Here is a 27,843-nt window from a genome sequence, read left to right on the forward strand (position 1 = left end):
CAGTGAGTCCAGACTGTGCCACTACACTTTCTGGGTGACAAAGCAGGACCACGTCTCAAAAAAAGAAAAGACAAGGGGTCTGGTGATGTTATAGCCACCAGGAGACCAGTAGGCTGTCAGGCCTGGAGGCCTGGGTGTGGCTTACCCTGCTGCAGCCTGTTGGGTGACTCCCCTCTCTACACCCCTATACTTCTGAATCTCACAGCTCTTTTCTCTCCAACTCTAAAGAAGGGCTCTTCACCCCCAAGACAGAAGTAGAAGGGAGAGTTCCTGGCAGCTTTGCTTTTTGAGGAAGTCACGTCACAGCCGTGCAGCCGATGATGAAATCCACCTCCGGAATTAGCAACAGTCCCTCTTTCCACTTTAGAAAACTGATTAGCAAATCCTCCCCGGCTTATTCTCACTCCCTGGGTCCGGAGCAGGGAGTATCCATCAGCGCCCCTGCCTGCCTGATTCTGTGGCCTTCAGAGTGTAACCGGAGCCTCGCTCCTCACTCACTCTCTTTTCTTTGCTTCTGACCTGAGATTTGTGAGGCCTGTGCTTTGGAGGCGTGCGTGTGTGCGTGTGCGTGCGTGTGTGTGTGTGTGTGTGTGTGTGTGTGTGTGTTTCTTTTACAAGGTCTGGCTCTGTCTCCCAGGCTGTAGTACAGTGGCACGATCATAGCTCACTGCACCTTCTGCACTTGAGTGATCCTCCCGCCTCAGCCTCCCTAGTAGCTGGGACTAGAGACGCCACCATCCTTGGCTAATTTTTAAAATTTTTTGTAGAGGTGTGGTCTGACCGTGTTTCCCAGGCTGGTCTCAAACACCTAGGCTCAAGTGGTCCTCCTGCTTTGGCCTCCCAAAGTGCTAGTATTATAGGCTGAAGCCACCATGCCTGGCCTGGTTGTATGTTATTTGTATATTAATAAGGACTTCCGTTTCTGAAACCTAGGATAGGAATTACTTGACGTCGATCTGTAAGTTCTCAAGTTGGTTTTTGTTTTTGTTTTTGTTTTTGTTTTTAAAAAAACATGGTCTCACTCTGTCACCCAGGCTGGAGTGTAGTGGCATGATCTTGGCTCACTACAACTTCCATCTCCCGAGTTCAAGTGATTCTCCTGAGAAAACTGATTAGCAAATCCTCTCCGGCTTGTTCTCACTCCCTGGGTCCGGAGCAGGGAGTATCCATCAGCGCTCCTGCCTGCCTGATTCTGTGGCCTTTAGATTCTGTGGCCTCAGCCTCCTGAGTAGCAGAGACTACAGGTGTATGCCATCACACCTGGCTAATTTATGTTTTGGTAGAGATGGGGTTTCACCATGTGAGCGAGGCTGGTCTTGAACTCCTGACCTCAAGTGATCCACTCAGCCTCCCAAAATGCTGGGAATACAGGCATGAGCCACTGTGCCTGGCTGTTTTCCACTTATCAGTGGAAAGGCATGTGAATTATTCTTCCCAGTCCAGGAAGGACAGGATTGACAGATCTGGAGTGAGATCTTTGTTCACATCCTGGCTCTGCTACGGGCTGGGGTCATGTAGCTAGCCATGCATTACAAGCAGCTCGGCAAATCACTCACCCATTGTAAGTCTCAGTTTCCCCACCTGTTCAATGCGGTTAGTAGGCAGTGTCACTATAAGGGTTAAACGAGGTAATGAATGGGAATGAATCTATTACAGATCAGAAGAGGTTAATTGAATTAGAGCCTGAACCAGAGAGAGAGAGAGTCTGTGTTTTATTTTATTTATTTATTTATTCATTTATTTAAGACAGAGTCTTGCTCTGTCACCCAGGCTGGAGTGTAGTGGCGTGATCTCGGCTCACTGCAGCCTCTGCCTCCCAGGTTGAAGTGATTCTCCTGCCTCAGCCTCCCAAGTAGCTGTGACTACAAGTGCGTGCCACCATGCCTGGCTAATTTTTGTGTTTTTGGTAGAGATGGGGTTTCACCATGTTGGCCAGGCTATTCTCGAACCACTGACCTCAGGTGATCCGCCTGCCTCAGCCTCCCAAAGTGCTGGGATTACAGGTGTGAGCCACTGCACCCAGCCAGGTCTGTGTTTTAGATTAAGAACTCAAAACCCTGAAGGAGAATATAGGGAGAAGGAAGTTGAGGAAAGAACTGAGGAGAGAAAATGTGGATGTTTTGCCTTATATTTTCTCTGCTTCCCTCCTAGACTCCTCATACCTCCCCTCACTTCAACCACCAAGACGTGCATGCATGTGTGCGCGCGTGCACACACACACAAACACACACACACACTCACACACAAACACACAAACACACACACATACACAAACACACACAAACACACACACAAACACACTCACAAACACATGCACACACAAACACACACACATACACATACATACAAACACACATACACAAACACACATACACAAACACACACACACAAACACAAACACACACATACACACATACAAACACACAAACACACATACACAAACACACACACAAACACACAAAAACACACAAACACACAAACACACACACACACACCCCTACAGCCCAGGTCCTGGTGCCAGTCTTCCCCAAGCAAGCACCAATCAATTCCATCTCTCTTTTCCCTAAAAGATCCTATTCAAAAACAGGAAGGGCAAAAGGGCCAGGCACAGTGATTCATGCCTGTAACCCCAAAACTTTGGGAAGATGAGGCAAGTGGATTGCTTGAACCCTGGAGTTCAGGACCAGCCTGAGCAACAGAGCTGAGACCCCCATCTCTATGTATTTTCAAAAAAATTATTTGCAGAGAAGAAGGGCACAACAGTGACCAAGTACATTTAAGTATCGATTTCATCCGGGAAGGTCCAAGCACTTTTTATATTTGTATTTCTTTACTTATTTTGAGATAGGGTCTCGCCCTGTCGCCCAGGCTACAGTGCAGTGGCACAAACGTAGCTCGCTGCAGCCTCAACTTCCCGGGCTCAAGCAATCCTGCTGCCTCAGCCTCCTGTGTAGCTATGAATATAGGTGCGAGCCACCGCACCCTAATATTCTGATGTTTTGTAGAGCTAGGGTCTCACTATTGCCCAGGCTGGTCTCAAATTCCTGGGCTGAAGCAGTGCTCCCGCCTCGGCCTCCCAAAGTGCTGTGATTACAAGCATGAGCCACCAAGCCCAGCCTCAAGCACTTTACAAGCCAGAAAGGCAGTGAGGAGGAGGAGAAGAGTTGGTTTGAGGACAAGGGAGAGGCTCGGGGGAGAGCAGGGCTGGAGAAGAGGAGGCGGAGGCTGGCTTAGCTCCTTTCTCCAAGTGGCACTTGCCCGCGCCTGGAGTGCCGCTCCCGGCATCCTGCGCAGCCCTCGAGTCCTGAGCTCTCAGCCCTGACCTAGCTTCCTGTTTCACTGTGAAGAGACGCGATCCATGAAAACGGGCACTGCCCTCACCCTCATGTCCGCCTCCGCCTCCGTCTGCGTCTGTCTTGTGGGATCTGGCCCAGCCTGCCCTCCTGCTGGGCACCAGGCCCCATCCCCATCGCAGCCACTCTCCCTTCCGCGCCTCACACACATGCAAAGGCGCTATCGTGCCTCCCGTGGGAAACAAGAAAGCGTTGCCCTCACCTCCTCCCAGTGGCTGCCCTCTTTCTGTCTCCCTCTTCACAGCAGAAATCCTGGAGAGCACTCCTTGCCTCCAGCATTCAGCCTGCCCTTTCTCTCCTGGATTTACCATCAGAGAGGGAAATCTCTCTATTTAGTTATTTATTTGTTTATTTATTTTTTGAGACAGAGCCTCACTCTATCACCCAGTCTGGAGTACAGTGGCACGATCTCGGCTCACTGCAGCCTCCATTTCCTGGGTTCAAGCAGTTCTCCTGCTTCAGTCTCCCAAGTAGCTGGGTGGCATGCTAACCACCACATCTGGCTAATTTTAGTATTTTTAGTAGAGACAGCGTTTCTCCATGTTGGCCAGGCTGGTCTTGAACTGGCCTCAAGTGATCTGCCCACCTTAGCCTCCCAAAGTGCTGGGATTACAGGTCTGAGCCACTGCCTGACTCACTGCAACAGTGAAGGCGGTGCCGTCTCTGCTATGGTTCCTGCAGCCACGCTGATCCCTGCAGTCTGTTCTCAGCACAGCAGCCAAGGGGATCCTAGTGAATCAGATAGTTTTACTGCTTTGCTCAAAACCTTCCAGCAAGGCCGGGAGCAGTGGCTCACATGTGTAATCCCAGCAATTTGGGAGGCCAAGGCAGGAGGATCACTTGGGGCCAGGAGTTCGAGACCAGCCTGGGCAACATAGCAAGACCCAGTCTTTACCAACACCCCACCAAAAAAAAAAAAATAATAACAGCTTCTAGTGGCCCCAGTCTTACGTGGAACAAAGGCTAGTCCTTACCAAGGGCCACGAGGCCGCTAGGGATTTGGCCCCTCCTGCCCCTGACTTCTGGCTCCAGCCACACTTCCCTGTGCCTGTCACCTGGGCTTCTGCTCCTGTGCCTGAAACTCTTCCCCCCAGCATCTGCCAGGCTCACTTCCTCATCATTTTATTTATTTTTTGAGACAGGGTCTTGCTCTGCTGCCCAGGCTGGAGTACAGTGGCACTATCATAGCTCACTGCAGCCTCAAACTCCTGGGTTCAGGCAATCCTCCCACCTCAGCCTCCCCATTAGCTGCAACTATGCCACCACGCCAGGCTAATTTTTTCATGTAAATTTTTTTTATAGAGACAGGATCTTGCTATGTCACCCTGGCTGTTCTCAAGCTCCTGGTCTCAAGCAGTCCTGCCTCCTCGGCCTCCCAAAGTGTTGAGATTATAGATGAGAGCCACCTCATCACTTACAAGTCTGTGTCCCTCCCTCTGTCACCTCAGCACAGTCTTCCTCAGTGACCCTTTGGGAGGTTATAATGCTGCCTAGAACACTCCGGCCCTGTCCTTGCCGTCTTACAGAGCACCTCTCACCAGCTGAACTATCATAGATTTTATTTCGTTTACTGCCTCTGCCTGTCTACCCTGCTAAAATATAAGATCCATGAGGGCAGAGATTGTCTTTTCTGTTCCTCGCTGTTTTTTGTTCGTTTGCTTGTTTGTTTGGAGACAGAGTCTCGCTCTGCCACCCAGGCTGGAGTGCAGTGGTGCGGTCTTGGCTCACTGCAACCTCCATCTCCTAGGCTCAAACAATTCTCGTGCATCAGCTTCCTGAGTAGCTGGGACTACAGGCGCGCACCACCACACCTGGCTAATTTTTGTGTTTTTAGTAGAGATGGGTTTCACCATGTTGGTCAGGCTGGTCCCGAGCTCCTGACCTTAAGTGACCTACCTGCCTCGGCCTCCTAAAGTGCTAGAATTACAGACATGAGCCATTGTGCTGGCTTTTTTTTTTTTTTTTTTTTTTTTTTTTTTTAGACAGGTTCTTACTCTGTTACCCAGGCTGGAGTACAGTGGCACAGTCTTGGCTCACTGCAACCCCTGCCTCCTGTGCTCAGATGATCCTCCTACCTCAGCCTCCCAAGTAGCTGGAACTATAGGCACGCATCACCATGCCTGGACAATTTCTTGTATTTTTGTAGAGACTGGATTTTGCCATGTTGCCCCGGCTGGTCTTGAACTCCTGGGCTCAAGCAATCCACCCACCTTGGCCTCCCAAAGTGTTGGGATTACAGGCATGAGCCACCACACCCTCACTGTATTTCTAGAGCAGTGCCAGGCATATGATAGGCCTTCCAGAAATATATGCTGAATGAATGAGTGACTATGAAAATAATTCATAGCAGTTGTTCCCTGGGTTTAGGGAAGACCAGAAGAGATTGGGGTGGCCCCTGCGAATCTGTTACCCGTGATCACAGTGAGACAGAAATAGATGACACAGAGCAGGGGTGGGTGTCTTTTAGAAGAAAATAGGTGACCATCTATATTGGGCCAGTTCTATACTTAGCAAGACGACATGGGAGGAGAGCTATTTTTCTGAGCTTTATGTAACAGATGTGATTTTGTATAAATCACACTTCTGTAAACTGAATCCTATCTTAAATGTACTAACGGCAATTGCTATTTAAAGAAATCAGATGCCAGTGTCTTCTGTGAAATGAATAATAATCTCCTAATTTGGCCTTAGTGTCAATTCACATTTTCCAGAAAAAAATTTACTTACATCAAGGTATGCTTGTCTGAGCTGAGAAACTCTTCATTCTCCTCATTTCCACTGTATTTATTGTTTCTTCTCTCTTTGCTCTCGTTCTTTCTTTCTGTCAGTATTTTTCTTTTTTTTTTTTTGAGACAGAGTCTCGCTCTGTTGCCCAGGCTGGAGTGATCTCGGCCCACTGCGACCTCCACCTTCTGGGCTTAAGTGATCCTCCTGCCTCAGCCTCCCGAGTAGCTGGAATTACGGCATTCACACGCCACCACGCCAGGCTGGTTTTTGTATTTTTAGTAGAGATGGGGTTTCGCCAGGTTGGCCGGGCAGGTCTTGAACTCTTGACCTCAAGTGATCCACCCACCTGGGCTTTCCAAAGTGCTGGATTACAGGCGTGAGCCACCGCGCCTGATCACTGTTTTTCTTTTAGCTGAATTTTTTTATTAGACTCTGACATAGAATGTTTTTCTGTAACATCACTAGAATTAAGTGCCATGGGCCCTTCCCAAGCCAAATGAGTCCAATCTGGGGGTGGAGCAAAGGCATCTTGGGGGTTGTACAAACTAGGGGTACAGGATTCTCAGATGATATCCTGGCCTAGCCAGCTCTGGGAACTACTGACCAAAGGCGTTCGTTCTAGGCACAGTGATTCCTACAGAAATAGAATAAAAGGTAGGATATCAAGGGTGTTGGGTGGGAGGCTCACGTGAGCCCAGGAGGTTGAGACCAGCCTGGCCAACATGGTGAAACCCATCTCTACTAAAAATACACAAATTAGCCAGGCATGGTGGTTGCAATGCCTGTACTCTCAGCTACTTGGGAGGCTGAGGATCGAGAATTGCTTGAGCCTGGGAGGCGGAGGTTGCAGTGAGCTGAGATGGTGCCACTGCACTCCAGCCTGGGCAACCTAGTGAAACCCCATCTCTACAAAACACTTGGGGAATAAAAAATGAGGATGTTCTCAAGGGAGAGGCATCAGGTTTTGTAGTTCCGGGATGCGGCTGGGGCTTCTTGACTCATTCACTTGACAGAAAGGTCCCTTTTAGAAATTGGGTTCTGCAGGAGACCCAGGGCTGGATAAGGAACGGCTCCTGTGCTGGGGGACCTCCTGTGAATCAGGTGTCGCCCCGCCTTGTGTCTTCAGATCATTGGAGAAAAGTTGCGGTATATTAACAAAAGAGAAGAGACAAAAGTAACCTCACTGTTAGAGAGCTGGGGAAACGGCCGGGTGCAGTGGTTCACGCCTGTAATCCAGCACTTTGGGAGGCCGAGGTGGGTAGATCACGAGGTCGGGAGTTCAAGACCAGCCTGGCCAACATGGTGAAACCCAGTCTCTACTAAAAATACAAAAGTTAGCTGGGCATGGTGGTACGTGCGTGTAATCCTAGCTATTCTGGAGGCTGAGGCAGAAGAATCGCTTGAACCCAGGAGGCAGAGGTTGCAGTAAGCCAAGATTGTGCCATTGCACTGCGGCCTGAGCAACAGAGCGAGACTCCATCTCAAAAAAAGAGAAAAAAATAGCTGGGAAAATGGCTGGGTATAATGGCTCACACCAATAATCCCGGCACTTTGGGAGACTGAGGTGGGAAGGTCCCCTGGGGTCAGGAGTTCAAGACCAGCCTGGCCAACATGGTGAAATCCCCATCTCTACTGAAAATACAAAAATTAGCCAGGTGTGGTGGCTCACACCTGTAATCCCAGCACTTTTGGAGGCTGAGGTGGGTGGAACATTTGAGGTCAGGAGTTGGAGACCAGCCTGGCCAACATGGTAAAAAGCTGTTTCTACTAAAAATACAAAATTAGCCAGAGGTGGTGATATGTGCCTTTAATTCCAGCTACTTGGGAGGCTAAGGTGGAAGAATCTCTTGAACCCAGGAGGTGGAGGTAGCAGTGAGCCGAGATAGCACCATTGCACTCCAGCCTGGGTGACAGAGTGAAACTGTGTCTCAAGAAAAAAAAAAAAAAGAAGAACTGAGGAAATGAGAGGGTTTTAGAGGGCAGGGAGAGAGGAAGTTGGGCAAGGCCGGTGGTTTGCAGGGAGGGCATAGCCCAGGGGTTCCCACTCTTGCTGACAAGCTGCCTGTCCGGAAGGCTTCCCCCGGAAGCTCTGGCCAGGGCCATTACAAAAGGCCACTCCAATCTGGCTCCGTGAATAGTGAAGGATCAGGATACGTCTCGTGGATTTACCCAAGGCTGGGTTTTCTAGGCAGAGAGCCTTGCCCAACCAGTGACTATGATGAATGGGGAATGAACCCTCTGGGTGCAATACCTGTGAGCGTGACTTTGCAGTTTGGGGTGCTGCGGAAGTGGAACCAAGGCTTCCTCCCTGACGATGAGGCGCAGCCTCACGAGGGAGGAGCCCCTTTCGAAGCCACAGCCCCCTGCGGAATCAGAGGAGGGAACATAAGGCAGCTTTTCCTTTTCCCCAAGACCTGGCCTCCGAGTCTCTTACCCTGTGCCCTACGTCCCAGGCCACTTTGAAAGCCTGAGTGGGCACCCCGAGGGTCATCACAGATATTCCCTTATGAGGGAGGCAGCTGGCATACGGGGAAAAGGAGACCAAGAAACCAAGACTCACACAGGGAACCAGGCTGAGGCCGGGCGCGGTGGGTCACGCCTGTAATCCCGGCACTTTGGGAGACTGATGCAGGAGGATGGCTTGAGGTCAGGAGTTTAAGACCAGTCTGGACAACATAGGGAGATCCCCACCTCTACAAATAATAAAAAATGAGTGGCCCGGAGCGGTGGCCCTGTAATCCCAGCATTTTGGAGGCCGAGGCGCATGATCACCTGAGGTCAGGAGTTCAAGTCCAGCCTGGCTAACACGGTGAAACCTCGTCTCTACGAAAAAGATTAGCTGGGCATGGGAGCAGGTGCCTGAAATCCCAGCTACTTGGGAGGCTGAGAGGCAGGAGAATCGCTTGAACCCAGGAGGCAGAGGTTGCAGTGAGCCGAGATTGCGCCATTGCACTCCAGCCTGGGTGTCAGAGCAAAACTCCACCTCAAAAAAGAAGAAAAGAAATTAGCTGGGCATGATGGCGTACGCCTGTGCTGCCAACTACTTTGGGAGGCTGAGAAGGGAGGATCGCTTGAGCCCAGGAGGTCAAGGATGCAATGAGCCATGATTATACCACTGTACTCCAGCCTGGGCAACAGCAAGACTTGGTCTCAAAAAAAAAAAAAAAAAAAAAAAAAAAGTCATCTAAATGCAGTTACTGTTGTCCCCAGGATCAGTCAGATCAGTCACTGTGCCTGACATGTACCTCCCGGGTAAACGTGGGGAGGAAGACACAGGCTCAGGGAGCCAGCACGCCTTACCCTAAAGTGATGGGGGCCAGTACTGCCTTTGTAAATGTGGGCATCCACCCTTACAGGCTGCTTTATCTAGCCCAGGGGCCAGCAAACATGTTCTGCAAACGTCCAGATGGTAAAACATTTTTGGCTTTGTGGCCTCCTGCTGCTAGTTTCTCTCTCTTCCTCCCCCTCCTCCTTCCCCTCCTCCCCCCTCCTCCTCCCCCTCCTCCTTCTTCCCCTCCTGCCCCCTCCTCCTCCCCCTCCTCCCCCCACTCTTTCTCCTCCTCTTCTTCCTTCCCACTGTTAAAAAATTGAAAACCTGGCTTGCACCCGTAATCTCAGCACTTTGGAAGGCTAAGGCAGGAGGATCAGCTAGAAGCCAGGAGTTCAATACCAGGCTGGGCAACAAAGCGAGACCCGCCCCCCCCCCATCTCTACAAAAAAATCTCTCAATTCCTTGTACTGTGTGTTACCCACCCAAGTCAGAAGGCTTCAGCTCGCTCGGCCCCCAGGGCAATCCTACCAGCATCGAACTCATCCTGGACTTGGGTTGTCTCTTTTGGTGCTTTTTCTGGCTTTTTCAGTTCAAAGATTGTTCCAGACAGAAAAGACAGAAGCAGGATTAGAGTTTATGATCTCCCTTGGCTGAAAGCAGCACACCATCCCTCCCTTGTTCCTTTGGCTTCTCATGTAATATGGTAACCCTTGTGTGTATCCTACACCTGTTCTGGAAGCTTTGTATCATTGGGGGTTTAGTTTTCTGACACTATTCATTGTTGTGTGCTACTCATAGATATAAGTAACTTGTACACCCATAACTGGTCTCTTTTCTTCATAAAGTACATTTTCTGTTTCTGTATTTGTTTGTTTGTTTGTTTGTTTGTTTGAGGCAGTCTCATTCTGTCACCCAGTCTGGAGTGCAGTGGAGCGATCTCAGCTCACTGCAACCTCCGCCCCCTGGGTTCAAGCGATTCTCCTGCCTCAGCCTCCCGAGTAGCTGGGATGCCAGGCGCCCACCACCACGCCTGGCTAATTTTTGTATTTTTAGTAGAGACAAGGTTTTACCATATTGGTCAGGCTGGTCTCAAACTCCTGACTTCAGGTGATCCGCCCGCCTCAGCCTCCCAAAGTGCTGGGATTACGGGTGTGAGCACCGCTCCCGGCCGGTTTTTTTCTTGTTGTTTGTTTTTGTGTTTTGTTTTGAGACAGAGTCACGCCATATCACCCAGGCTGGAGTGCCGTGGCGCGATCTCTCTCGGCTCACCGCAACCTCCACCCCCTGGGCTCAAGCAATCCTCCACCTCGATCTCCTAAAGTGTTGGGATTACAGGCGTGAGTATAGTCAGAGGAGAAGAAAGGAAAGATGGAAAGGAGAAGTACAGTCTTTGTCTTTTTGAGGACAAGATCCACTTTTTTGTTGCGAAACTAACATGACCGTTTAACTTCAGGGTCTCTATCTGTCATCCAGGATAGAGTTCAGTGGTGCAGTCATAGCTCACTGCAGCCTCCAACTCCTGGGCTCCAGTGATCCTCCTGCCTCAGCCTCTCAACTAGCCAGCACTACAAGTATACCACCGTACCCAGCTAAATTTTTATTTTTGTAGAGATAGGGTCTTACTGTGTTTCCCAGGCTGATCTCGAACTCCCGGCCTCAAGTAAACCTCCTGTCTCGGCCTCCCAAAGTGCTGGGATTCCAGACATGAGCTGCCACCCCTGGCTATCATCTGTGTGCTCTCTTACAGCCCCTGGCGTGGTGCCCTGCATCCTGGCAGCTGTGTGCAGGTGCATCGCTGTCCATTACTGTCTATGAAAGGCCCTCTTGTGGTTGTATGGCAAAGAGTCTTACCACCTGTATGGCAGCCCTGCCTTGCGTATAGTAGGTATTCAGTAAAATCATTTTATCAGGCTGGGCGGCGTGGCTCACGTCTATAATCCCAGCACTTTGGGAGGCCAAAGCAGGCAGATCACTTGAGGTCAGGAGTTCGAGACCAGCCTGACCAACATGGTGAAACCCCATGTCTACTAAAAATACAAAATTAGCTGGGTGTGCTGGTGGATGTCTGTAATCCCAGCTACTCAGGAGGCTGAAGCAGGAGAATTGCTTGAACCCAGGAGGTGGAGGTTGCAAATGGCCAAGATTGCCCCACTGCACTCCAGCCTAGGCAACAGAGGGAGACTCCATCTCAAAAACAACATATATATATATATATATATATATATATATATATATATATATATATCAGTTTCTCAGTGTTTTTTATGTTTTCTTATTGTGACAAAATATACATTACGCAAAATTTGCTATTGTAACCAATTAAAGTGTATAAGTAGCATTCGGCATATTCGCTGTCGCACAACTAACATGACTATTTAATTTCAGAACATTATCATTACCCCAACAGGAAACCCACACCCATTAAGGAATCGCTTCCCAGTCCCTCTCCTACCAGACCCCAGTGGCCACCAGTCAGCTCTCTGTCTCTATGGTTCTGCCCATTCTGAGCGTTTCATACAAATAGGATTGCACATTGTGTCACATTTCATGTATGGCTTCTTTCATGTGGCATGTTGTTGAGGCTAATCTACCTTGTAATTCCGTGTGTGTGTGTGTGTGTGTGTGTGTGTGTGTGTGGTGGTAAAATATCCAAACTATAAGATTTACCATTTTAGGGCCCAGCGCATGGCTCACACCTGTAGTCCCAAAACTCGGGGAGGCTGGGATGGGCAAAGTGCTTGAACCCAGGAGTTTAAGACCAGCCTGAGAAACATAGTAAAATCCCACCTCTACAAAAATTAGCTGAGTGTGGTGGTATGTGCTTCTAATCCTGGCTAGTCAGGAGGCAGAGGCAGAAGGATCACTTGAGGCCAGAAGTTTGAGACCTGCCTAGGCAACATAGCAAACCCCATCTCTACAAAAAATATTTAAAAATGAGCTGGGTGCGGTGGCATGCCCCTGTCGTCTTAGCTACCTGGGAGGCTGAGATGGGAGGATTGCTTGAACCCAGGAGGTTGAAGCTGTAGTGAGCCATGTCTGCACCACTGTACTCCAGCCTGGGCAACAGAGCGAGACTCTGCCTCTTAAAAAACAAAAACAAGGTGGGCAGCTGTCACGGGTAAGAAGGTGAGGCAGGCAGTAGTGGGGAGGGTGTTGGTTGGTGACAGGTTTGTGTTAGATCCTGTGAGTTACAGAAGGGAGCACGCTGTGGAGGAGGCGGTGCGCTCAGATGGACCTGGGTTTGAATTCTGGCTTCACTTCTTGCGGGCTGTGCTACTTGCAAGCAGCTTGTGGAAAACAGGGGCTCAGACTTCCAGCCTTCTAGGGCCCAAAGGAGGATAAGAAACAAATTACCCGTGCAGGGCCTGGGAGGAGGAGGAGACCCAAGTGAGGCTCAGCGGCTGCTACTGCTGTCACTGATCCAGTGACAACAGCTCTACTATTATTATTTTTGATCAAGAGAATAATTAAAAACCATGATGGGCCAGGCACAATGGCTTATACCTGTAATCCCAGCAATTTGGGAGGCCAAGGGCGGCAGATCACGAGGTCAAGAGTTCGAGACCATCCTGGCCAACATGGTGAAGCCCCGTCTCTCCTAAATATACAGAATATTAGCCTGTAATCCCAGCTACTCTGGAGGCTGAGGCAGGAGGATCGCTTGAATCTGGGAGCTGGAGGTTGCAGTGAGCTCAGATTGTGCCTCTGCATTCTTGCCTGGGCAACAGAGCAAGCCTCCATCTAAAAAAAAAAAAAAAAGACCCTGATGTTGGACAGCAAATTCCAACTGTTGCAGCTGGGACCAGAGCAGTCTCCAGGGGCACTGAAGGCTCCCCAGGGGGGACGCTCTGTTGGCTTTCGGTGCCTCACCTGTCCCTCTGCTCTCCAGCCTCACCTGATCTCCATTTGATTCTATACTCTCCCTGTCATCATCCTTGCTCACGCAGAAGGTCCCAGCTGTTAACCTGAGCTGTTGCCACCTGGACTGCAACCTGCCGTGGCTAGCCCGTTCCTTCCTTCCTTCCTCCCTCCCTCCCTCCCTCCCTCCCTCCTTCCCTCCCTCCCTCCTTCCCTCCTTCCTTCCTTCCTTCCTTCCTTCCTTCTTTCATCGCCCAGCAGGTTGGAGTGCAGTGGTACGATCATAGCTCACTGCAACCTTAAACTTCTGGGCTCATGCAATCCTCCCATCTCAGTCCCCTCAGTAGCTGGGACTGCAGGTGTGTGCCACCTTACCCTGCTGATTTTTGTATTTTTAGTGGAGATGGGGTTTCACCATATTGGCCAGGCTGGTCTTGAACTCTTGGCCTCAAGGGATTTGCCCGCTTTGGCCTCTGATTATAGCCTCTTTAAAAAAAAATATTGTTATTATTATTATTATTTGAGGTGGAGTTTTGCTCTTGTTGCCCAGAATGGAGTACAATGGCATAATCTCAGCTCTCCCCCGGGTTCAAGCAATTCTCCTATCTCAGCCTCCTGAGTAGCTGGGATTACAGGCACACGCCACCATGCCTGGCTAATTTTTGTATTTTTAGTAGAGACAGGGTTTCACCATGTTGGTCAGGCTGGTATCGAACTCCTGACCTCAGGTGATCCACCTGCCTCTGCCTCCCAAAGTGTTGGGATTACAGGTGTGAGCCACCGTGCCTGGCCCTTTTTTTAAAAAAAAATTTTATTTCTTTTTTTTCTTTCCAACCAAGTCGACATATAAGGGCTGGCTTTTGTAACCTGTCGCTGTCCCCAGGTACTTCACAGCACCTCTCCCGTTGCTAGCCTTCTCACTCTCCAGGTGGAACTGATGGCCTGAGGTCCCCTTTCTGCCCTGCATCTCAGGATCAGGCACCTGGAGTAGATTCTTTTATTTTTTCTCTTTTTGTTTTTTTGAGACACAGTCTTCCTCTGTCACCCAGGCTGGAGTCCAGGGGTACCATCATACCTCACTGCAGCCTCGAACTCCTGGGTTCAGGTGATCCTCCTGCGTCAGCCTCCCAAGTAGCTATGACTACAGGCTCTACCACTCCCACCTAATATTTTTGCGGGGCAGATTCTTTCTGCCCTGAGTGGGATGAATTTGGTTGGCAGATCCTAGAAGCCATTGCAGAAATGCAGGCTCGGGGTCCTGGCCAAATCTCAGGTGTTAATTGGCCCACTTGTCTGGTCTGTTTACTGAAAGTTTGCAACACGGGATGCTGGAGGTATTGCTGTCTCCCGGTTCCTGGTCCCCAGGTGGGAGGCCATCACTGAGGCTGCTGGGGCGGCGGGAGAATGAGCTGTGCTTTTCCCTGAGCAAATGCCTCCTTCCCTTCTTGCACTTCTCGGTTCTTTCCTCTGCCTTTCTGTTTATTTATTTATTTTTAAATTTTATTTATTTTTTGAGACGGAGTTTCGCTCTTGTTGCCCAGGCGGGAGTGCAGTGGTGCAATCTCGGCTCACCGCAACCCCCGCCTCCGGGGTTGGAGCAATTCTCCTGCCTCAGCCTCCTGAGTAGCTGGGATTACAGGCACGCGCCACCACGCCGGGCTAATTTTTATATTTTTAGCAAAGACAGGGTTTCACCGTCTTGACCAGGCTGGTCTCGAACTCCTGACTTCGGGTGATCCGCCCACCTCAGCCTCCCAAAGTGCTGGGATTACAGGTGGAGCCACCATGCCCGGCCTCCTGTGCGTTTCTTTTGCCCTTCTCCTTTCCCATCTGGGCTGCCTGTTCTCAGGTGGTCCTTCCCTGGCCCCTTGCCTGGGGACCTGCCACCCCCACCTGGGACACATCCCTGTGCCAGCTTCTGCCATGGGACCTTTCGAGCCAGCCTGGCCTTGGCAGCCCGCGGGTTGGACTCCTGCCAAGAGCTGTGTGTTGTGACCGGACAGTGCCCAGCCGTCCCCACAGGCCAGGCCCGGCCCCACTCCCCACACGAGCAAGGCCAGAGGGTTTCCCATTGGCCACCGCCTGGCTGGACGGGGAGTGCTGGGGAGGGAGGAAGAGAGGCTGGGAGAAAGCGCCCTTCCTGCGGTGCCTGCTGGTAATTGGCTCTCCGGAACCAGCCTGGGACAGGAGGCCCCGCTGGGTCAGGAAGCGGTGGACAATGCCGCCCTTTCAGGGGAGACACGACTTGCTCTTAGGTCCTGTGTGACTCCAGGGAAGTCCGGAGAACAGCCTGTTCTCAGAGGATGTTCCCTAACCCAGAGCCCCCTCCAGAGGTGAGCCGCTGAGCCCCACACTGCCCACCCTCGGGGGTGGGAGGGGCCGCCAGGCATTGGCCTGCGGAGGGGCCGGGGACAGTACAGAACCAAATGATGTCCTTTCTGAGAGTCTGGGGCGGGGAGGAGAAGGGAGTAGATTTTCTCAAGAGACTGTGAATCACACACCTGGGACTTTTTTTTTTTTTTTTTTTTTTTTTTTTTTTTTTTTTTTTTTGCGACGGAGTCTCACTCTGTCACCCAAGCTGGAATGCAGTGGTGCAATCTCAGCTCACTGCAGACTCCTCCACCTCCCTGGTTCAAGTGATTTTCCTGCCTCAGTCTACCAAGTAGCTGGGATTACAGGCACGCGCCACCATGTATGGCCACTTTTTGTATTTTGGGTAGAGATGGTGGGGTTTCACCATGTCGGTCAGGCTGGTCTTGAACTCCGGACCTCAAGTAATCCAGCCACCTCAGCCTCCCAGAGTGTTGGGATAACAGACCTGCGCCACTGTGCCTGGCCTACCTGGGACTCTTTCTAAAAAAATTTTTATTACCCAGGCATGGTGGCTCATACCTGTAATCCCAGCAGTTTGGGAAGTTGAGGCAGGTGGATCACTTGAGGCCAGGAGTTCAAGACCAGCCTGGCCAACATGGTAAAACCCTGCCTCTACTAAAAAGAAATATAAAAATTAGCTGGACATGGTGGCATGCATCTGTAATCCCAGGTACTTGGGAGGCTAAAGTAGGAGAATCATTTGAACCTGGGAGACAGAGGTTTCAGTGAGCCGAGCTCACACCACTGCACTCCAGCCTGGGTGACAGAGTGAGACTCCATCTCAAAAAAAAAAATAAGTTTTTGTATAGTGATGGGATCTTACCGTGTTGCCCAGGCTGGTCTCGAACTCCTGGGCTCAAGAGATTGTCCTGCTTTGGCCCCTCAAAGTGCTGGGATCACAGGCATGAGCCACCATGCTTGGCCTCTACCTGGTGCGCTTTAGATAGGGGAGTGCTAGGAAGCAGCCAGTCCTGATGATTTATGGACTTATGACCTGCCTTCAAAACTGTGGGCCTATGGGGAAGGAGAAGGCAGGGTCCCTGCCCCTGGGATTCTAGTCTGGGTAGAGACGGAAGGTAATACTCGTGTCAAACGTATTGCGAGAAATAGGAATTCAAAAAAGAAAAAAAAAGGCCAGGTGCAGTGGCTCACAGCTGTTATCTTAGCGCTTCGGGAGGTTGTGGGGGAAGAGTCACTTGAGCCTAGGAGTTCAAGACCAGCCTGGGCAGCATAGGGAGACTCCATCTCTACAGAATATACAAAAAAATTAGCTGGGTGTGGTGGCACCTGCCTGTAAGTCCCAGCTACTCAGGAGACTGAAGCTGGAGGATCACTTGAGTCCAGGAGTTTAAGGCTGGAGTAAGCTGTGATCACATCACTGCACTCCAGCGGGGGTGACAGAACAGGACCCTGCCTCTTAAAAAAAAAAAAAAAAAGGGCTGGGTACAATGACTCATTCCTGTAATCCCAGCACTTTGGGAGACTGAGGCAGGTGGATTACCTGAGGTCGGGAGTTCAAGACCAGCCTGGCCAACATGGTGAAACCTTGTCTCTGCTAAGAATACAAAAATTAGCCGGGCGTGGTGGTGTGGGCCTGTAATTTCAGCTACTCCGGAGAATCACTTGAATCCAGGAGGCATAGGTTGCAATGAAATGAGATCACACCACTGCACTCCAGCCTGGATGACAGAGCGAGACTCTGTCTCAAAAAAAAAGGGAAGACAGAAGGAAGGAAGGAAGGAAGGAAGGAGAGAAAAATACATTGTAGGTCTGAGTAGCTTGGTAAGTCTTTAAAAAAGATGCCATTGGGTGTGAGCTTGAAGGAGGTCAGGGTTTGGAAAGTAGAAAGAAGAAGGGGTGTGTACAATGGGGGGTGCGGTGGAGAGCTGGTTACACAGTGTTAGTAAGCCACGGGAAACTGTTCCTAGCAGGGACCTCCGCCCTGGAAACCTCTCAGTATCTGACACTCCCCGGCCCCCTGCAGGACCCACAGTTAGGCTTAGAACCCAGAACGGGCCCCAGGAAGGCTTGCCACAGGCTAGGCAATGGGCCCCAAAGACTTGCATGTGCGTCAACTATATCACTTGCTAATATTAACTTAGCAGCCAAATGAAACACCTTAATTGTTTTCACAAGCCCTGCTCCTGTGCCTGTGAGTTTAGGCCGAGGTCTGGAAAATTTCCTTTATTCCTACTGGATTTCATCTTGTGAAGTTTAACCCATTTTTCCAGTCTGTGGATTCTGACTGCGTCTCTGTGGTGTAGACGGCCGTGTCTAGCGCCCAGGTTGTGATCCTGAGCCTGAGCGCGCGGTCACTGCCAAGTCTGAAACCCCACCTTCTACTTGCTGATGGAGCGGGCCTGGATAGTCTACTTAGCAGTTCTTTTTTTAATTTGTATTCATTTATTTTAGAGACTTGGTCTCACTCTGGCCCCCAGGCTGGAGTGCAGCGGTGTGATCATGGCTCACTGCAGCCTGAAACTCCTGGGCTCAAGTGATCCTCTTGCCTCAGCCTCCCAAGTAGCTGGGACTACAGGCATGAGCCATGGCACTTGGCTCTTGTGATTTTTTTAAAGGCTGGGCGTGGTGGCTCATGTTCGTAATCCCAGCACTTTTGGAGGCCAAAGTGGGTGGATCGTTTGAGGTCAGGAGTTTGAGACCAGCCTGGCCAATGTGGCAAAACCTTGCCTCTACTAAACATACAAAAATTAAGCTGGGTGGGGCGGCTCACGCCTGTAAGCCCAACACTTCCGCAGGCCGAGGTGAGCAGATCACTGGATCAGGAGATGGAGACCATCCTGGCTAACACAGTGAAACTCCGTCTAAAACAAAAATAGAAAAACTTAGGTGGGCGTGGTGGTGTGTGCCTGTAGTACCAGCTACTCGGGCGGCTGAGGCAGAAGAATCGCTTGAACCTGGGAGGTGCAGGTTGCGGTGAGCTGAGATCGTGCCACTGCACTCCAGCTGGGGCAACAAAACAATACTCTGTCTCAAAAAGGAAAAAAAAAAATTAGCTGGGCATGGTGGCGGGCACCTATGGTCCCAGCTATTCAGGAGGTTGAGGTAGGAGAATTGCTTGAACCCAGAAGGTGGAGGTTGCAGTGAGCTGAGACTGCACCACTGTACTCCAGCCTGGGCAGCAGAGTGAGACTCTGTTTCAAAAAAAAAAAAAAAAAAAAAAAAAAAATATATATATATATATATATATATATATTTGGTAGAGGTGGTGTCTTACTATGTTGCTCCGGCTGTTCTCAAACTCCTGTTCTCAAGGAATCTCCCACCTAAGCCTCCAAAGTACTGGGATTACAAGTGTGGACCACCACACCTGGCTATTTAAAAAAAATTTTTGTAGAGATGGGGGTCTTGCTATGCTGCCCAGGCTGGTCTCAAACTCCTAGCCTCAAGCAATCCTCCAGCCTCAACCTCCCAAAGTGCTGGGATTACAGGCATAAGCCGCCCCAGCGAGGCTTACTTAGCCTTTCTAGGCCTAAGAGCTCTTAGCTACCTTGGTTTCTTCATCTGCAGAATGGAGCTGATTAATACTAATACGCACCTACTGATAGGTTGCAGAGTTGGAAGACTTTACCTAAGATAATTCATACAGAGGGGCCTGGCCTAAGCACTCATCATCGGCCATCAGCTTGATGATTATCACCACTGTTAATCGCTAGTTCACTTTCTCGTTCTTTTAAAAATGGCTCTTTCTTACCCAAGAGCCACCTGGCCTCGCTGTTCCCTCCGGTCCTTTTCCTTCAGCGTCTCCCCAGCCCGCGGCCCCGCTGTTACCCTCCCCCTGTCTGGGTCCAGAGCCTCTGCAGTATCCTTCGTTTTGGAGACAGAGTCTTATTCTATTGCCCAGGCCGGAGTGCAATGGCGGGATCTCGGCTCGCTGCCACCTCCACCTTCTAGGTGCAAGCAATTCTCCTGCCTCAGCCTCCTGAGTAGCTGAGATTATAGGCACGCGCCACCACACCTGGCTAATTCTTGTATTTTTAGTAGAGATAGGGTTTCACCACGTTGGCCAGGCTAGTCTCGAACTCCTGGCCTCGGGTGATCTGCCCACCTCGGCCTCCCAAAGTCTCTGCATCATCTTGGAGGCACCACGGATGCACGCCTCTGCGGTCTCCCCGTAACCCGGAGCTCCTATCTGTCAGTCCTACTAAAATTCCTTTTACAGCCCACCTTGTATTAGGTCACTTCCATGTTCACATCTTTCATTTTGGTTCCATTTTTCCTGTACTTTTATGCTATTAAGTAGCTTCTGGCCAGGCACGGTGGCTTACACCTACAATCCCAGCACTTTAGGAGGCTGAAGCAGCAGGATTGCTTGAGGCCAGGAGTTCAAGACCAGCCTGGGCAACATAGTGAGACCCCCGTCTCTACTTAAGGAAAAAAACAAAACAAAACAGCCAGGTGTAGTGCTACGTGCCCCCAGCTACTCAGGAGGCTGAGGTGGGAGGATTGCTTGAGTCCAGGAGGTTGAGGCTGCAGTGAGATGATCACACCACTGCACTCTGGCCTGAGTGACAGAGCACGACCCTGTCTCCAAATAATGATAATAAATTAAATAAAAATGTGGCCAGGCATGGTGACTCACCCCTTTAACCCCAACACTTTGGGAGGCTGAGACAGGTGGATGACCTCAGGTCAGGAGTTTGAGACCAGCCTGGCCAACATGGCAAAACCTCATCTCTACTAAAAATACAAAAATTAGCCGGGTGTGGTAGTATGCACTTGTAATCCCAGCTACTGGGGAGGCTGAGGCAGGAGAATCACTTGAACCCAGGAGGTGGAAGCTGCAGTGAGCCGAGATCGTGCCATTGCACTCCAGCCTGGGCAACAGAGTGAGACTCCTCCCTGAATTGTCACCTCCAGGCTCCATCCAGCTCCATTCCAGCTGCTGCTGCTGCTGGCCCATTCTGCTCCACCTGCTGTCATCCCTTCTTGCCACTCAGAAGCCCACCAGCCTCCCATGTGCAGCCACACCTGCTTTCTGGCTCCTCCCCCATCCCCTGTCCGCCCTTCAGGTTGCTCCATGCCTTTCCACTTTGGTGCCTTTACTTATGGCATTTCTTCTGCCTGGAAGCCCTGTCATCTATGTCCAGAACCCCGGCCCCAGTCCCCTGCAAGCCTGAGCCCCTTCACAGTACATAGCAGGTGGTCGTTCGGGGCTTGGAACCAAAGAGTATGACCTTGGGCAAGTTTCTCCACCTTTCTGAACAACAGTCCCAAGCACCCCCAGCATTTCTATGAGACATACATGAGAGAAGTGGGTAAATGGCAGGAGATGGCACCTGAACAGTCAGCCCTCCCTTCCCTTTAAGAAGTTGTTGGGCCGGGCGCGGTGGCTCAAGCCTGTAATCCCAGCACTTTGGGAGGCCGAGGCGGGTGGATCACGAGGTCGAGAGATCGAGACCATCCTGGTCAACATGGTGAAACCCCGTCTCTATTAAAAATACAAAAAAATTAGCTGGGCATGGTGGCGCGTGCCTGTAATCCCAGCTACTCAGGAGGCTGAGGCAGGAGAATTGCCTGAACCCGGGAGGCAGAGGTTGCGGGTGAGCCGAGATCGCGCCATTGCACTCCAGCCTGGGTAACAAGAGCGAAACTCTGTCTCAAAAAAAAAAAAAAAAAAAAGTTGTTGGAAACAGATGCTTAGTGCCGCAAAGAGAAATTAGCACTGAGACAAAGGATCTCTCAGCAAGCAATTTTTACTTTTTTACATCCTGCACTGCACAAAGGGTACCCTCACTAGCCGTCTTGCCACGAGAGTACAATGAACAAAGGAAAAGCAGACTTATTTATCCTGTATGCATTTGGGGTCGTCCTTACTGCTGTGTCTGATCTCCATTGGCTGGAGCCAGACCTCGCAGTCTAAACTAAAACCTGATTGGCTAACAATTTAAAACTTTTCTAAACAGGTGAAAGCAATGGCGAGCTGGGACATGCCTGTGGGCACGTCCAGCACAAATTGCTTGGTTAAAGTACAAGGACATAGAATGTACTAAGCCTGTAAGCATGTCTAACAGCTGCATAGGACAGGGCTTAACAAAGGGTTATTAGCACACGTATGATTTATTCTTTAACAAGAAGGAAACTTTGAAGAGGAACTTTTTTGCTTCCCACAGAAGTCTTCCTTGAGGCTGTCTCAGTTTAAAAGGTGTCTCTCTCCTTTCAACACTTATAGCACAGAACTTTCCTGAGGTCAGCTATACACGCACACCCAGAGAATCAGTAGTCACAAACTCATGGTATATTATTCTACATGGCTTAACGGAATTTTAAGGATTTTTAAAATTTGTTACTTTAAGATTTTTTTTTTTGTGAGCAAGGTTCATAATGACCACAAGCTTGAGCAATTGGCCAGGCACTGGGAACAGACATTTTTAGGGTAAATCTAAGTCATGCCACCATACCCAGCTAATTTTTCACGGGTCCTCTCTGGAGGCCCTGAAGCCGTTTCCAGCATTTTCCTTTCCTTCCCTTCCTTCCGTCTTTCCTTTGTTTCTTCTTTCCTTTTTCCCTCCCTCCCTCCCTTTTCCCTCCCTTCTTTTGTCCCTTCCTTCTTTCCTTTCTTCCTCCCTTCCTCCCTCCCTCCCCTCCCTCCCCTCCCCTCCCTTCCCTCCCCTCCCCCCTTCCTTCCTTCCCTCCCCTCCCCCCTTCCTTCCTTCCTTCCTTCCTTTCTTCCTCCTCCCTTCCTTCTTCTAAGACAAGGTGTTGCTTTACCACTCAGACTGGAATATAGTGGTACAATCTCAGCTTACTGCAGCCTCCAACTCCTGGATCACTCAAGTGATCCTCCCACCTCAGTCTCCAGAGTAGCTAGAAATACAGGTGCATGCCACCATACCCAGCTAATTTTTTTTTAGAGATGAGGTCTCACTATGTTGCCCAGGCTGGTCTTGAACTCCTGGCCTCAAGTGATCTTTCTTTTTTTTTTTTTTTTTTTTTTTTGAGACGGAGTTTCGCTCTTGTTACCCAGGCTGGAGTGCAATGGCGCGATCTCCGCTCACCGCAACCTCCGCCTCCTGGGTTCAGGCAATTCTCCTGCCTCAGCCTCCTGAGTAGCTGGGATTACAGTCACGCACCACCATGCCCAGTTAATGTTTTGTAATTTTAGTAGAGACGGGGTTTCACCATGTTGACCAGGTTGGTCTTGATCTCTTGACCTCGTGATCCACCCGCCTCGGCCTCCCAAAGTGCTGGGATTACAGGCTTGAGCCACCACGCCTGGCCCTCAAGTGATCTTTCTGCCTGAGCCTCCTAAGGTGCTGGGATTACAGGCATGAGCCACCGCATCCAGCCCCACTTCCAGCATTTCCAACTACCTGGTTTGCCCCTCCTCCTCACGGCCCGTATTCCTTACAGGCCCTCCCAAACCCCCTGGAAATTGACCACATCCAGGTCAGTATCTTACAGACTTTGGTGTCTTGTCCTCCTACGTTTTTATGTGCCTCGCCAGTCCTTTCTGACTGCAGACAACCTTTATGGGCTCCAGAAGTATGAGACTTTGCCCAGGGGTCTGTCTGCAGCCAGAATTTTGCCATTGTCGTGGTGCCAGGGGAAGAACGTGGTTGAAGCGGCTGTAATGCACTGGAGGACGTGTGCAGAGAAGAGAGTGTTTGGGTCAGTTCTGTTGGCAGAAGCTGAGGACCATGGCCCAGGGAAGGACGTGTTAAGAAGAAGCTGTAAGCACTGTGTCTCCGTGGGAGAGCAGCACTGCTTCGTGGTGAGGTTTGGGGAATGAACTCTTCACTTCTTTCTTGCATCTTTTTTTGTTTTCTTGGAGACGGGGTTCTGCTCTTTCGCCCAGGCTGGAGTGCAGTGGTGCCATCACTGCAACCTCTGCCTGCTAGGCTCAAGCGATCCTTCCACCTCAACCTCCCTGGTAGCTGGGACTGCAGGCGTGCGCCACCACACCTGACTAATTTTTATACTTTTTAGTAGAAACAGGGTTTCGCTGTCTTGGCCACGCTGATCTCGAGCCCCCGGCCTCTCAAGTGATCCGTCGGCCTCTGCCTCTCAAAATGCTGTGATTACAGGCGTGAGCCACTGCACCCGCCGGGAAGGATCCTTTCTAGCTTCTCGTGGCCACTGGCTGTCCCTGGCATTCCTTGGCTTGTAGGAGCATCACTCTTCTCTGCCTGTTTTCACGTAGCATCCTCCCCGCGTGGCTCTGGATCCCTTCATCATCTCTGAGGATCACCGGTCGTATTACATTCCCTAATATGACCCTGCTGCAGTATGACCTCATCTTAACTGATTCCATCTGCAAATGCCCTGTTTGCAAATAAGATCACATTCATAGGTACAGGGGAAGGGGTTGGACGTGATTATAGATTTTTGTGGGGAGAGGGTACACAGTTCAGCTCACAACAGAGGTTATACTGTTTAAGTTAAGTCTGGTAGAGAAAGGAGAACCAAGGAAACATGGATTTAAGAACATATCCAGGGCCGGGCGCGGTGGCTCAAGCCTGTAATCCCAGCACTTTGGGAGGCCGAGGCGGGTGGATCACGAGGTCAAGAGATCGAGACCATCCTGGTCAACATGGTGAAACCCCGTCTCTACTAAAAATACAAAAAATTAGCTGGGCGTGGTGGCGCGTGCCTGTAATCCCAGCTACTCAGGAGGCTGAGGCAGGAGAATTGCCTGAACCCAGGAGGCGGAGGTTGCGGTGAGCCGAGATCGCGCCATTGCACTCCAGCCTGGGTAACAAGAGCGAAACTCCGTCTCAAAAAAAAAAAAAAAAAAAAAAACATATCCAAAAATTTTAAAAACCAGCAGCTGGATGTGGTGGTGTGTAGCTGTAGTTCCAGCTACTTGAGAGGCTGAGGCAGGTGGATCGCTGGAACCCAGGAGCTCAAGTCCAGCCTAGACAACAAAGCAAGACCCTTTCTCTTAAAAACAAACAAACAAACAAAAACGCTGGCAGGTACGGTGGCTCACTCCTGTAATCCCAGCACTTTGGGAGGCTAAGGCAGGCAGATCACCTGAGGTCAAGGGTTCGAGATCAGCCTGGCCAACATGGTGAAACCCCATCTCTACTAAAAAATACAAAAATTAGGCCAGGTGTGGTGGCTCACACCTGTAATCCCAGCACTTTGGGAGGCTGAGGCAGGCAGATCACTTGAGGTCAGGAATTGTAATAAGCTTTGTTTCTTTCTTTTCTTTTTTGAGAGGGAGTCTTGCTCTCTTGCCCAGGCTGGAATGCAATGGTGGGATCTCGGTTCACTGAAACCTCTACCTCCCAGGTTCAAGCGATTCTCCTGCCTCAGCCTCCCAAGTATCGAGTAGCTGGGATTACAGGCGCCTGCCACCACGCCCAGCTAATTTTTGTTTTTTTATTTTTCTTTTTCTCTGAGGTTGCAAATAATTTTTGTATGTTAGTAGAGATGGGGTTTCACCATGTTGTCCAGGTTGGTCTTGAACTCCTGACCTCAGGTGATCCACCCGCCTCGACACCCTGAAGTGCTTTATTTTCAAAACCAAGTGTCAGTCTGGTCTGGTTTTGTCTTGTAACCGTAGTTTGCTGATCCGTGGGTCTATATCATCAGCCACGAAACTTTTTATTGTCCAGATTATTTGAAGTAAATCTTAGACATTATATCATCTTGCCAGTGAATATTTCAGTATGAACCTTTAAAAAAAAAACAAAACCTCTTTAAAAATTAAACCACAACATATTTATCACACCTAAAATTTTAAAGATTTTTTTCCTGGCTGGGCACAATGGCTCATGCCTGTAATCCCAGTGCTTTGAGAGGCTGAGGTGGGAGGATCACTCAAGGCCAGGAGTTTGAGACCAGCCTGAGCAACATAGTGAGACCTTGTCTCTACTAAAAATAAAGAAAGTAACTGAGCATCGTGGATACTTAGGAGGCTGAGGCAGGAGGATCGCTAGAGCCCAGGAGTTGGAGGCTGCGGTGAGCCATGATTGTGCCACTGTACTCCAGCCTGGGGGAGAGGACAAGATCCTATCTCCAGAAAAAAAAAGGGGGTTTGTACCCCATTTACAGAATTTTCCAGGAGATATGTTTAAGTAAGAAAAGCAAGATGTAGAGAAATCTGTAGATGACAATCTAATTTTTGTAACCTCTTCAGTATGTAGGTATTTATGTGCATGTGTGGCTATATGTCTGTGACACATAACAGGTTTTTAACATGGGTCAGTGACAATGGCATCAAAACAGAAAAAGGAGAAAACCTGTACTTTAGAAAACAGCCAACATGGAATAATCACATTTCTGTGTTTGTGTAAATGGTACTCCTATGTATATGTGCTTTGTAAAATTAAAAAGAGTTATGATTCAGCCGGGCACAGTGGCTCACTCCTGTAATCCCAGCACTTTGGGAGGCAGAGGCGGGAGGATCGCTTGGGGTCTGGAGTTTGAGACCGGCGTGGTCAATATGGTCAAACCCGTCTGTACTAAAAATATGAAAATTACTTGGGCATAGTAGTGCACGCCTGTAATCCCAGCTACTCGGGAGGCTGAGGCAGGAGAATCACTTTAACCTGGGAGGCAGGGGTTGCAGTGAGCTGCGATTGTGCCACTGCACTCCAGCCTGGGTGACACAGCAAGACTCTGTGTAAAAAAAAAAAAAAAAAAAAAAGCCTGTAATCCCAGCACTTTGGGGTGGGCGGATCACCGGAGGTCAGGATTTCGAGACCAGGTAGCTGACCAACTAACATGGTGAAACCCTGTCTCTACTAAATATACAAAAATTAGCCAGGCATGGTAGCATGCACCTGTAATCTCAGCTACTTGGGAGGCTGAGGGAGGAGAATTGCTTGAACCCGGGAGGCGGAGGTTGCAGTGAGCCGAGATCACGCCACTGCACTCCAGCCTGGGCAACAGAGCAAGGCTCCTCAAAAAAAAAAAAAAAAAGTTACTTTAAGAAAGGATTGAGAGGAAATGTTTAATGTCCTTTGATGTCATTAAGGAAGTCCAAGGAATTTGCTTAGGAGTTGGAAAATGCCCAGGAGTGTAGGCAAACAAAGACTCAGTGGCCATGCCAGTGCTGGCCAGCTGGGGACGGCCCCGTGGAAGGTTTAGAGGGGAGAGAGGCAGCTGGGGGTCCTGGGTCACGGTGGTTCCCTGATCTCTGCACCTCTTCCTCCTGCTCCCGGAAGAACTAATGTTTCCCTGGGGGCTGAAAAGCATCTCTTTGTGCGGGCTTTAATTGCCATGTGTTGTGCCAAGGGAGTGAGTGGCAGGCGGGAGCAGCAGCTGGGCACAGCCAATGCCAGGCAGCGGTGGCCGCTGCCTCAGGACAGCCCGGCCAGCTGGCTCCCGGGAGTGCTGCCCACCTCTGCCCCCAGCTGGGCGCCTGCAGAGGGACCGACCACCCCGCGGGGCAGCGGGGGAGGATCGCTGGAGGAGGAGAAAGGGGCGGGCAACTGGGAGGGTCTCAGCCACTCTCAGAGGCTTATTCATCTCATCCTCCTTCCCCTCCCCCCTTCTTGTTTTTCAGACTGTCAGCATCAATAAGGCCATTAATACGCAGGAAGTGGCTGTAAAGGAAAAACACGCCAGAAATATCCTTTTGGATGTTGCTTGGATGACCAACCACAAGGGAGGTTAAAGTGTGGGGACTGAGGTCAGGGCCAGGCTCCCTCACTCAGCTCCCGGAAGGGGCAGCCCGGCGCAGGCCAGACCCCTTCAGCTTCTGATGACAGCAGCTTCCCAGAAAGCACAGACCTTCAGGGTGACAGAGACCAAGGAGGCTGTGGAGCCCAGGCCTTTCAACTTGCCAAAGATCCTGCTCCTCTCCTTGAGGACTTAAGCGTTCCTAGTTTTCTGTTTCCAAATGGGGTCTTGCTGTGCTGCCCAGGCTGGAGTGCAGTGGCTCAATCACAGCTCACTGCAGCCTCCAACTCCTGGGTTCGTGCAGTCCTCTCGTCTCAGCCTCCCAAGTAGCTGGGACTACAGGTGTGCACCACTACACCTGGCTAATTTATTTTCTGTTTTGTAGAGATGGGGTATTGCTCATTGCCCAAGCTGGTCTCAAGCTCCTGGCCTCAAGCAATCCTCCCTCCTCTGTAATCCCAAAGTGCTGGAATTACAGGGGAGAGCCACTGCATCTGGCCGACTCAAGCTTTGGAGAATGTGGAAGTCACTTGAAAGTCACTTCCGGTGAGAGAGCTCCTGAGGGTCAGGAGGGGTTTTCACCGGCTATCAAAGTCCTCCAGATCCTCTCTTTGCCCGCAGAGACAATCAATAATCATCTCCTTTTCAAGCAGAAAAAAGAAAGAAAGA

The 27,843-nt window shown here is 50.3% G+C and overlaps 1 protein-coding gene across 7 annotated transcripts in view; it reads left to right on the plus strand.

Moving 5' to 3' along the window:
- HIP1 (huntingtin interacting protein 1) overlaps positions 1-27,843 on the plus strand; it is a 197,357-nt gene that overhangs the window by 101,672 nt on the left and 67,842 nt on the right. For 3 of the 7 annotated variants that reach the window (XM_039460460.2, XM_074390659.1, XM_074390658.1), the window contains exon 2: positions 27,059-27,122. In XM_039460460.2, the coding sequence (XP_039316394.1) occupies positions 27,059-27,122 (64 nt within the window). Of the gene's footprint in view, positions 1-13,722; positions 15,543-22,839; positions 23,315-27,058; positions 27,123-27,843 lie in introns of those variants that run through there. The other 4 variants (XM_074390655.1, XM_074390654.1, XM_074390656.1 and 1 more) reach the window with 3 other exon arrangements.

The sequence above is a fragment of the Saimiri boliviensis genome, chromosome 20 (assembly GCF_048565385.1).
Source record: "Saimiri boliviensis isolate mSaiBol1 chromosome 20, mSaiBol1.pri, whole genome shotgun sequence".
Taxonomy (NCBI): Eukaryota; Metazoa; Chordata; class Mammalia; order Primates; family Cebidae; genus Saimiri; species Saimiri boliviensis.